This window comes from Felis catus, chromosome E1 (assembly GCF_018350175.1).
Source record: "Felis catus isolate Fca126 chromosome E1, F.catus_Fca126_mat1.0, whole genome shotgun sequence".
In the NCBI taxonomy this organism is placed as follows: Eukaryota; Metazoa; Chordata; class Mammalia; order Carnivora; family Felidae; genus Felis; species Felis catus.
This window is the reverse complement of record NC_058381.1, coordinates 13903240-13915699: the sequence shown is the minus strand read 5'-3', so window position 1 is coordinate 13915699 and position 12460 is coordinate 13903240. Positions and strand designations below refer to the sequence as shown.

General features: G+C 40.5%; 1 protein-coding gene across 1 annotated transcript; it reads right to left on the bottom strand.

Annotated features, from left to right (window-relative positions):
• Positions 1-393: 393 nt before the first annotated feature.
• LOC101082530 (olfactory receptor 1D2-like) lies at positions 394-1374 on the bottom strand. Its single transcript, XM_006939963.3, has one exon. The coding sequence runs from the start codon at positions 1333-1335 to the stop codon at positions 394-396; it is 942 nt and encodes a 313-aa protein (XP_006940025.1). The 5' UTR covers positions 1336-1374.
• Positions 1375-12460: the final 11086 nt, after the last annotated feature.

The following is a 12460-nucleotide window of genomic DNA, read 5'->3' as shown; positions in this document are numbered from 1 at the left end:
TGACAATCTTTCAACTTCTAGTGTTATGTCTTATAGGTAGCATAGAGTTGGGAATATTTATTTTATCCATTCAGACATTGTATATCTTTTAGCTGGTGAGTTTATCCATTTACATGGATTCCACAGCATGGTGGCAATATGATACCGTGGCCACATAAGTTGAAGGTTCTTATTTGCAAAATTCTGGTATTAGTGTTAGTGTTACCTTATTTATTTTGAAGGCTTTTTTGATCAGGGGATCTTGAGTTACACATACATGCCTTTCCTTCACCACGGATACATAAACTCATTCTGAGCTGGAGCTATGTCCTAATCACTCCTGTGTCTCCTATAAGATAATGCCTTGCGTGTGGTAGAAAATTCCCACTCTCCACTTCAGTCTCCAAAATTACCTCATGTCACCTTCTGGAAGGCTTTACCTAGAAGCAGTCTTCCCAGAGCCCCATGCATGTCCTTGTTCCTCAGGCTGTAGATGAAAGGGTTCATCATGGGGGTCACCACAGCATACATCACTGTGGCTACTGAGTCCTTCATGGAGTAGGATTGGAGAGGCTGCAGATATACCATACAAAGCGTCCCATAGAAGAGGGAGACCACAGCCAAATGAGAGGCACAGGTGGAGAAGGCTTTGTATTTACTAGAGGCTGAAGGTATTTGGAGGATGGTTCTGACGATACGAATGTAGGATATCATCATGAACCCAAAGGGGGTGAGGAAGATAAAGATGCCTGTGGTAATCAGCACTATGTGAATGATCTGGGTGTTGGAACAGGCCAACCTCAGGAGAACATACATCTCACAGAAGATGTAGTGGATCTTCCGGGAACCACAGAAAGTCACCTTGGTCATGAAGAGGGTGAGGGTGAGGCCATAGAGGAGAGAAAGTGACCAACACAAGGTGAGGAGCAAGATACAGAGCCCAGGGCTCATGGCTGTGACATAGTGGAGGGGGCGGCAGATGGCCACATAGCGGTCATAGGCCATCGTAGCCAGGATGAGATTGTCCAGTGTCACCAAGGAGACCAGGAAGTAGAGCTGTGTCAGACACCCCGCATAGGAGATGGCTTTGTTCTGGGACTGAAGGTTCACCAACATCTTGGGGATTGTGTTGGTGACAAAGAAAAGGTCGGTGAAGGAGAGGTTGGCCAGGAAGAAGTACATGGGAGTGTGCAAGCGGGGATCAAAGCTGATGGCCAGGATGATGAGCACATTTCCCACAACTGTGACCAGGTACATGGACAGGAACATCCAGAACAGGACTTGCTGCTGCTCAGGACTCTCTGAAATCCCCAGGAGTAGGAAGTCAGAGATTCTAGTCTGGTTGCCTCCATCCATTTCCCCAACTGTCTACAATATCAGTACCACCAAATGTCTGCTAAGTGTCCTCTATTGAATAAGTACATTCAGATGAGCAAAATAAATTATTTTCTTAGCATTAAAATTATCTTAATTTTATAAAAATATCATTAAAATAGACTCAATTTTATACTTTTTTTAAACAAGAAAGAAATAACAGACACAGAAACAGAACATGGAAAATGTTTATGAACCTTAATCATTCCAGCAACTGCTAATTTGGCATACTCAATGTTGTAGGAATTATGTCTATGTCATATATGAAATCCTATTGTCTTAAATACTCTTGCAGTGCTTAAAGATGATATGTAGTGCATATTGCTTAGGTGTTTCAATGATATTTTATATACATTATAAAAATGGGCATTACACAAGTGAACAAAAAAGAGTAAGTAAAAGTATTGGAAAAGAGAAAGAAAAATAATTATTTGCTGAAATGAGAATTTATCTGGGAAATCTAAGACAATCAACGGATAGGCCATTAGGAATAAAAAGGGTTTACATTGGACTGGACAATCACACAATACGGGGACCCCAAACTAATGGCACTCATGTAGTCATATCATGTAGTTAGTAAGATTGCATTGTCAGAACACTTGAATTCCAGCCCGAGTGCTACCACCAGTCAGTTGTCTGGTAAATCATTCGTGCTCTTTAATAGCCCATTTCTTCATGTGAAAATTAAGTCACAATGTGCTTAACACAGAGCGCTTGTCTGCAGTGAGCAGTCAAGAAACATTGCCTATTGTCATTACATGTAGACAATCATCAGAAGTAGGATAGAGGCTGAGGTGAAACAATTGCATCCACACTATCACCAAACAGATCTATGCTTTGAGATGTTAACAGGAATCAGACTGGACCTTCACCATCTCCGGTGAGGCATGATGTGTACATTTAAGAATAGATATACCATGGTACCAAGCAGAAAGATAAATTTGTGGCACTGGTGCCTATTCCCTTGAATTAATCTAAATTTAATGTATTGAAACATAAAATTCTAACACGGTTTTTAAGAAATAAAAGATAATCTAAATGTCATCTACAAATAAGCATGAAAATAAGCTAAGAAAATGTAGAAAAAACAGAGTGAGGAGACACTTGCTCTGTGAAATATCCAGGACTCTAAAAATAAACGAGTGTATTAAGGCTAGAATGAAAGATGAATAGTGTCATTGACTGATGAATAGTTAAAGAAGATGTGGTATGTATATATATATATATATATATATATATATATATATATGCAATGGAATATTATTCCTCCATAAAAAAGAATGAAATCTTGCCATTTGCAACAACGTGGATGGAGCTAGAGAATATTATGCTAAGTGAAATAAGTCAGTCAGAGAAAGACAAATACTATATGATCTCACTCATATGCGGAATTTAAGAAACCAGACAAATGAGCAAAAGGAAAAGAAGAGAGAGAGAAAGAGACAAATTAGAAGACAGACCCTTAATTATAGAGAACTGCTGATAAGCAAAGGGGAGGTAGATGGGGCGATGGTTGAAATAGGTGATGGGGATTAAGGAATGCACTTGTGGTGAGCACCAGGGGTGGTATGGAAATGTTGAATCACTATATTGTATACCTGAAACTAATAATACACTGTATGTTTACTAAATGGAATTAAAATAAAACTTAAAAAAATTAAAAAGGAAACTTCAAAAAAACATGTTCATAGAACTAAAGGAAAACCTGTTTAAAGAAGTAAAAGAAGGGGCGCCTGGGTGCCTCAGTCGGTTAAGTGTCCAACTTCGTCTCAAGTCATGATCACACCGTTCCTGAGTTCCAGCCCCACGTTGGGCTCTGTGCTGACAGCTCAGACCCTGGCGCCTGCTTCGGATTCTGTGTCTCCCTCTTTCTCTGCCCCTCCCCTGCTCATGCTCTCTCTCTCTCTCTCTCTCTCAAAAATAAATACTCATTAAAAAATTAAAAACAATAAAGGAGTAAGAGAAGGTATTATGACAATGCCTATCAAATCAAGACTGTCAATAGGAGGAAGGAATTTTAAAACATAATCACAGGGAAATTGTGGAGTTGAAAAGTGTCATGATTAAAACAAAAAAGTCCCTGGAGGGGCTCAACAGTGCGTTCGAATGGCAGAAGGATTAGTAATCTTATAGATAGATTGATGCAAGCCGAAAAAAGAGAGAAAATGAAGAAAAATGAAGAGAGCCTCAGGGAAATGTGGGACACCATTAAGCACACCAACATATATGTGGCGGGAGTACTGGAAAGGGGAGAGAGAGCAAAAGAGAGGAGCAGAAAAATGTTTGAAGACATAATTAGTGAAAACTTCCCAAATTTATTGAAAAATACTTACACATCTAGAAGCTCAACAAATTCCGAGTAGGACAAACAGAGAGAGACCCACAAACAGACTCACCACCATAAAAAATCTGAAAGGTGAAGACAAGGAGAAATCCTGAAAGCTGAAAGAAACAAATATCTATTTACACAGAAACCCTGATGACATTAACAGTTGACCTAGCAGAAACAATGGGGGCCAGAAGGCACTGGGATAATATATTTAAAGTTAAAACAAAACAATAAAACCCCCAAATCCCATAAAACAAGAATCCCATGTCCAGTGAAGTTCCTTTTCAAAATGAAGACAGTATAAAATATTTCTCAGGTCAACAAAACTGAGAGAATTCGTTCTTACCAGTCCTGCCTTACTTACAAAAAATACTGAAGGAGGTTTTTGAACTGAAAGTAAATGACCCCAGTTGGTAATTTGCACACACACAAGAAACAAAGAACAGCGGTAAAGGCAGTTAGGTAAATATACAATACAGCTTGAGTGCTTATTTTCTCCTTTCTTGCCTTAACTGATTTATGAACCAAGTATATGAAATAACAGGTAATGGTATATTGTCAAGCTTATAGTGCATAGATATACAACATATTGTCAATAACAGGAAAAGGGATGTCAGTGGGATCAAAGCTGTATTGACTAAGGAAATGACTATAGAAAGGTAAAGTCATAATTATGACAATATATTGTTGGGTTATATGCTTATATAAATATGTGTATATATATATATGCTTATATATATACTGGGTTACATATCTCTCTCTCTATATATAGATATAGCATCTAACATTAATAGATGTTATGTCTATAATCTATATATAGATATAACACCTAACATTAATAGATGTTATATCTATAACAATAATACTACAAAAAAGAGGGGAAAGGGAATAGATCTCCCCAAGAATTGTTTCTATAGGTCACTGGAATTAAGCTAGTACAGATCTGAAGCTGCTTCTCATATGTTAAGGTGTATATAGGAGACCCTAGAGCAGCCACTAAAAAAAAAAATCCAACTCTCAAAGAATATGGCTTCAAAATCATTACACAAATTAAAATTCTACATTAGACACTATTCATTTAATGGAAAAGAAATCAGTTAAAGGAGGAATAGAGGCACGACAAGACATGAGACATGTAGGAAACATTATTACCTTCTGGTCTTTGTCCTTTTATAGTTGCCCTATCCTACATTTTGCTTAAATGTCTGTTTCCCACAAGACTGTGAGTGCCTCAAGAACAGGGACATTTTCATCATTGTATCCCAGGGCCTTGCATGGCACCAGCCACAGCATAGGCTCAACGTACGAAGGTGGGACTGAGCTGTACGGAGTAGTAGGCATTCCATGCATTTGAAATGAATGAATGAAGTACAGTGATCGGCGCCAAGAGCTTTTCAGCAACACTACAGATAAAATGCAGTTGTTCGAAAAATCAACCAGCGTGCCAGGGTAAGTGGGCCTGTTCTGGAATTTCCATCTGGAATACGATGAATTCAAAGTAGCAGCTAAACAAACACATGCAGATGTGCGGACAGGGAGTAACCCAGGGGATTAAAATAGCTTGGAGCTCCAGTTGAAGGGTAAGGGAGAAGGCCCAGCATTTAGCAAATGAACAGATTTGTTATCTTCACAAAATCCGATCCCCACATATCCAGTGTGGGTGGTACAGCGGGAGGATATTTTGAGTCAGAAGTTTGGGTCCAAGTGCTAGCTTAACACGTATGAGCCAACAACTACCTCCTACTGAGCACTGGCTAGAAAACGTGTTGTAAAATTTTGTATTTAGTTCACACAAAATCACAAATTGACTCTAATATTCCAATTTCTTGATAAGGTGGCTAAGACTTAGGTTAATGAGTTTACCAAGTTACAACCAGGAACTGATCAAGTGGAAATGCGAGCCCCCTTCTTCTGTCTCCAAAGCCCACGTCCCAAGCAGTTTGCCACACTTGGAAGAAGACGAATAACGCCCACCCGAATGGAGGTTTGGAGAAAGAGATGAAATGCTGTACATGGAAGCACTTCTTCAGCCTAACTGGAAGTGATTGTAAAGGGAGCTCTATTCTGAACAATTTTCTCAAACTTCTATCTCCTACCTCCTCCAGTAGGAAACCCTGCTCTCAGGACAAAGAGGCATCAGGGGCCCTAGTCTCTTCCCCATCCTGGGCCTGGCTCTCCCCCCACCTCAAACAGAGCAGTCTCAGCCCGCCTATGTCTGCAGAGAGTGACTCACAGGCAGACTTGTTAGTGGCCAGCCCCTCGGTGCTGTCTACATGGGGGAGAAATGAGTGCCAGAATGTATCGTCTTGGGCTTCCCATACACGGGGTGTTATTTGTCCAAGTCAGCAGCTAGGGAGTAAACCAGAGACAAAGAGAAGAGCCAGGCTATCTCCCAGAGAAGCTAGTGCTCTGCCAGTGAAGAGGGGTGGGGTGAGGGGGTTGTGGGGGGAAGGGGGAGTGGATTCCCTATCACAGAAGGCATTCAGACATTATCATGCAGGCAGAGTGGTTGTTTCAGAGCTGATTCAGCTTTTGTGGAAGTAGGTGAAGGTTAAGATCTCTTTTAACTCTAAGATTCCAAACCATAGAGTAATCATATGGTGGTCCTTCGGCATTTGCGTGAAAATTTAAGTACTCTTAGCACAGGTTCTAGAGACTTTCCGTATATACAACTTCCCATATCTGTGGTTTATTACCATATAATTCACCTATGGTTCAATACCATGAATGAGATAGTTTGTTCTCCTAGTACTTAAGGGAGAGTTTTCGCTGAAAAGATCTGCCCAAGGTCATGGAGTGATTTGGTGGCAGGGACGAGGCTTTGACCAGGAGTTCAAGTCACATGTTTGCTTTGTTAGCCTAGAAGTGGGAGAAGGTAGAAAGCCTGGAAACTTGAGGCTAGCAAAAGAAAGACTGCTTTCCTCTTAGAAAAACGGTTGACCGATAATGGGGAACTGATGGGCTCATTCCAGAGATCACTCCAAGAACCCCCAAATGGCCTAAAATGAAAAAGAGCACAGTGGTAACTCCCTGAGTGACCCCAACCCTGAGCACACCAGCTACCCCCTCTGTTTTTGCCATAGAGACAAAGGCCTCCCATCTCCTTAGACCTCATCAGAAACAACGTCCTTCCACAGCTTATTTGCCTGGATTCAGGGCCCTCTGGGATATCTGCCCCACAGGGGGGAAGGAAGGAAGCAGGGAGGAGCGCAGGGGAAAGTCAGAGGACACCCAGAGGGAATACTATCTTTGCTTTCTAGCGCTGAAGGAAAGTTCCCCCGGACACTTTAGTCTGCATCAGAATCTCCTGTGATACTTTAAAACAAACAGCTGCTTTTCTGGTCCCCTTCCTGGAAAGACTGGTTCTATTTTGAGAACCAAGTCCTTTTTAGCAATCACCTGGTGATTCTGATTGTACAGAAATGCTGTTCTGAGTCTGTGGGTTCTGAACACTTGTATGGTCAGCTGGCCTCAGAGACAGAAACCCCTTTCCAGGATAGCTCTGCAGGGAGGGGGAGGGTGTAGGGGTGGTATGGAAAAGTAGTCCCTCCTTGATGTTGGAAAACTGGCCTTTGGTACCTCTTCTGTTGCTCCCCAGCTGCAGGACCTTGAGGAGGGCATGCAACCTCCCTGAGCCTCTCCCTCCCACCCGTGAAGCCTTCCTCGCAGGCTCGGGAATGACATGCAACAGAGTTTGTGACAGCACTTTGAAGACTGGAGAGCACTGAAAAGATTGGAGGGGTTATTAGTTACCTTTAAACACTAAGAGGTTTGATTCTATGCAGATTCTGTCGAAGTTTGTGAGTCTGTTTGTGAGAGGAAAATAGAGAAGAGGGAAGATAAGAAAGGAGGGAAAAAGAGAGAACATGAACCTGTGACATGCAGACCTTACCCACTGTCCTGTGCTGCTCTCAGAATTTTCTGGTTCTGCTGCCTCGTTTCCTCTCACATAGGGTATCAATTCGATCAAGACATAAAGGACCCTAAAACATTGCTTTCTGCGTAGGACTTGGCAATTTGTCCCGTTGGCTAAAGTGGGAAGGAGGATATTGGTGCCTGGACCTTCAGTCCCTGTAAAAGAGGAGACAGTATGGAAGGCCGTGGACGCCCTGATGACAATTCGGCATCTGGGAATTGAAGCCTGAGTCCCAGGTTCATGAAGGAAGGGGGTGTACTGGGAGCACAACAGGCCAACCTATCTGTTTTGGAGAGGCCTTGGGGAGGCGATCCCATGACAGCTTGTTGAGATGAACCTGGATAATTGCTCCAATGTTTGTATCTGTTAGGAAGGGTCTTGGGAAATGAGTCTTATTTACCAATATTTGAAAATTTCTGTAGGAATTTTGACAAACTGACAAAATATGAAAAACCAGAACTTGCATAAAAAAACATTGTCAGCACTTTGCACGCCTCATGCTCTCTTGCAGTCACTGTTTCTGCAAAGAGTAGCCACTCCGAACAGCATAATTTAGTTTTGCCTGTATTTGTACTTTATGTAAGTGAAAGCACATAGTTGTACTCTTTTGTGTCCGTTTCTTTTTTTTTTTTTTTAATTTTTTTTTTCAACGTTTATTTATTTTTGGGACAGAGAGAGACAGAGCATGAACGGGGGAGGGGCAGAGAGAAAGGGAGACACAGAATCGGAAACAGGCTCCAGGCTCCGAGCCATCAGCCCAGAGCCCGACGCAGGGCTCGAACTCCCGGACCGCGAGATCGTGACCTGGCTGAAGTCGGACGCTTAACCGACTGCGCCACCCAGGCGCCCCTTGTGTCCGTTTCTTTTACTCAGCATTGTATGTGACGTTCATCCATATTGCTGCACGTGGTTGTAGATTGCTCATTGCTGTAAAATGCTCTGTTGTGGGACTATGCCACTGAAAGAAATCCATTCTACCTTGCTGAGTTCTAGTAGTTTTCTATTTCTGGCTACTGTGAATAGTGCAGCTACACATACTTCCTGGGCATCTATACTTTATGCGAAGTGATTTGTTGTTTTGACTTTATCATTTAGATCTGTTAGTAATCTAGAATGGATTATCATATCTGGTGAGGTAGAAGTCAAGATATATTTTTTCCCACAAGTGTCGATATCCAACTAAATCTTTTTTAAAAAAAGTTTTTTTAAAATGTTTTTATTTATTTTTGACACGGAGAGAGAGACAGAGCACGAGTGGGGGAGGGGTAGAGAGAGAGGGAGACAGAATTTGAAGCAGGCTCCAGGCTCTGAGCTCTCAGCACAGAGCCCTACACGGGACTCAAACTCGCAGACTGTGAGATCATGACCTGAGCCGAAGTCGGACGCTCAGCCAACTGAGCCACCCAGGCACCCCTCCAACTGAATCTTAAACATGCTGTGTTTCTCCATTTTTTTTTTTTTTGGCTCACTTTATTTTTATTTATTATTCTTTTAACTATTATTTTTTCTTTCTTCAAATTTTATTTAAATTCCAGTTAGTTGACATACAGTGTAATATTTGTTTCAAGTGTAGAATTTAGTGATTCATCACTTACACACAACACCCAGTGGGTATCACAAGTGCCTTCCTTAATACCCATCACCTATTTAACCCATCCCCCTGCCCACCTCCCCTCCAGCAACCATCAGTTTGTTCTCTGTAGTTAAGAGTCTGTTTTTTGGTTTGCCTCTCTTTTATTTCTGCCCTATGTTCATTAGACCTAAATGGGAGACAGGAAACCATCAAATTCTAGAAGAAAATGCAGGCAGTAACCTCTTTGACATTGACCATAGTAACTTTTTTCTAGATATGTCTCCTGAGGCAAGGGAAACAAAAACAAAATAAACTATTGGGACTTCATCAAAATAAAAAGCTTCTGGGGCGCCTGGGTGGCTCAGTCCGTTAAGTGTCTGACTCTCAGTTTCGGCTCGGGTCATGATCTCACGATTTTGTGAGTTTGAGCCCCACATCAGGCTCTGTGCTGACAGTGTGGAGCCTGCTTGGGATTCTCTCTCTCCCCCTCACTCTGGCCCTCCCCTGCTCACACTGTCTCTGTCTCTCTCAAAGTAAATCAATAAACTTAAAAAAATAAGTTCAATATTCAATATTCAATATTCAATATTTGAATATCAAAAATATTCAATAAATAAATAAAAAGCTTCCACACAGTGAAGGAAACAATATATGAATGGGAGAAGATGTTTGTAAATGACATACCTGATAAAGGGTTAGTATCAAAATATATAAAGAAGTTTAAAACTTAATATCCAAAAACAAATAATCCAGTTAAAAAGTGGGCAGAAGACATGATGACATTTTCCAAAGAAGACATACAGAGGGCTAAGAGACACCTATTTACTTCAAACAAATAATAAGGTGGGGTAGTCGTCAGAGTAGAAGTCTTTCACATCTTGGCTAGATTTATTCCCAAGCATTTATTGCCTTTTATTAAATAATTCTCAGATTTCAATACTTACAGAAGAATAATAATCCATACCCACAATTATACTATGTTATTACATATTTACCAAGCTAGTAAAATGAATAACAATAGTGAAACGTTATTGGTGGGATGATGGGTAAACAGTTATAGTTTCATGGCAAATGGGCAGTATAGGACAGAACTTTAAAACTATCCATATGTGCACGTGGATGGATTTATTTTTAAGAATGTAGGCTAAGCGAGTAAATCATATGAGAAAGTAATGCTTGTGGAAATGATATTTTTTAATATTCAAAATTTTGAATTAATCCTCAAACAGCATAGTAGGGCAACATTTGACAAAACTATGGTGTGAGGGTGTATTGATGTATCTCAGAAGGTATAATTATGACAAATGTGTAAACTGTGTTGTTACAAAGACATTCACAGACAAAATATAAATATGGAAGAGTAACATAATTTAAGTTAAAAGCTGGAACTAAAAATATTGGTGAATATTTAAGCAATGGAAGACGCACGTCTGTCAATGAATTAGGAGAGCATATGAGATAGTACAAACTTATGTATTTTAAGTTAGCTGGTGAATTTTTACTCTAAGTTTAAGTAGCTGGTAAGCATGGTTTCAAAGGTAGACTGAAATCATCCCTGCACATGAATCCCACCAAGTAGGTGATTCTACATTAAACCCAAAATGTTCTTAAAAAGGGTGGTTGAAACACAGGATCCCATCTAGTTTCACAGAGCAGGCCATGGGTGATCCCTTAAGTTCTTGTGAGTGAATTTGCATTAACTACTGCTGCTCAGCTTTAATTTTAATAAGGACTACTGCCACGGCGGTTAACATTCATTGACAACATACTATATCCTAGGGGCACCTGGTTGGCTCAGTCACTAGAGCGTGTGACTCTTAATCTCAGAGTCATCACATTCAAGCCCCATGTTGGGCGTGGAGCCTACTAAAACAACAGCAACAACAACAACAAACAAACAAACAAACAAACAAAACCATGTACTAGGCATTCACCCTTTATATACTTATATGAATATCTCACTTAAATATCACAAACAATGCTTTAACATACATTACCGTATTTAAACTTCCTGACAACACAATAAGGTAGTTTATATCTGCTTTGAAAGGTCAAGTAATTTCCCAGGGTCACACAGCTTACAAGCAGCAGAGCTAAGATTTGAACTTGCTGCAGTCTATCTATCTAACTGTAGAGCCAATGTTTACCACTTTGCTGTACTAACTTTTATTGTCAGAAGATAGTATGTAAGCTTCCTGTAAGACAAATGGGGATCAAGGGAGCTGGCCATCAGAAATTGACTTCTACTGGAGGAGATATTATCTACAGTAAACACAACCTATGTCATTAAGCATGCAGCCAGATACCTAAAGGGAAATAGGCAAGAATAAAAAATAGTACCCCATGGTAGCTTTTTATTTTCTTATGGCGTCTAATTGGTTAGGGTGTACCTTATTATACATGTATTTGTCAAAACTCTTGGTGACTTAGCTCTCCAAGTCCTTTTTGGTAAACTTCAACAATAATCAGTAAGTTATGAAAATATTGGCCTGTGTTGATCTTGGGAGCAATATAGAACAGTGTGGGCTGCAAACCATATTTGTTATGAACTGGTGAAGGTGGTCCTGAATGCTACAATAAATAAGTTAGAACTTTATTCTGCAGGCAGTATAAGGCCCCTGGAGATTTCTAACAGGGTGGTAGTCATATTCAATGAAGGTTAATATGATTGTGGTGTGCAGAATAGATGGAATGGGGAGAGATTAGGGACTGAGGAACATCTAGGAGGGGGTTTCAATCATTCAGCTAAGAGACTATGAACTGCCCATAAGATCATTCTTTCCTGGTCCCTAACTTTATGAGTGCAACCATGGCATTGGGGTTTAGCACATATTAATGGTGCCAGGCATTGTGCCAAATGGTAAGCATTGGTATTGCAAAGATGAAATTGACTTGGAAAAACTTTCCCCAAAGATAAAAATTAAATCTTAGTGAAAGTAACAATTTTCATAATTTAAGATGTTAAGAGGGATGGGGGTCTTGGATGCCTGGTAAAATGTTACAGTAGGTCTACCTAAGGACTCCACCCTGTCAAACCCTTCCTTTCCAATCCCGGGTTCTATTATCTCAGCATGGGGACTTCACAGATATGGGGATTCCCAGTGTCAAAAACACTGTTGGTAGGAATACAAGTCACCAAGGTCACAGTGATGGTGGGGGAAGTTATCTTTCCCTGAAGCTTATTCTTGGACACATACAATAGTGCAACCAGTATTTCCTTATTTTGGTCACGAGTTGTTTCAAAAGTATTCAAGTACATCCTTTATTATATTATAAATCTGAATCGCTG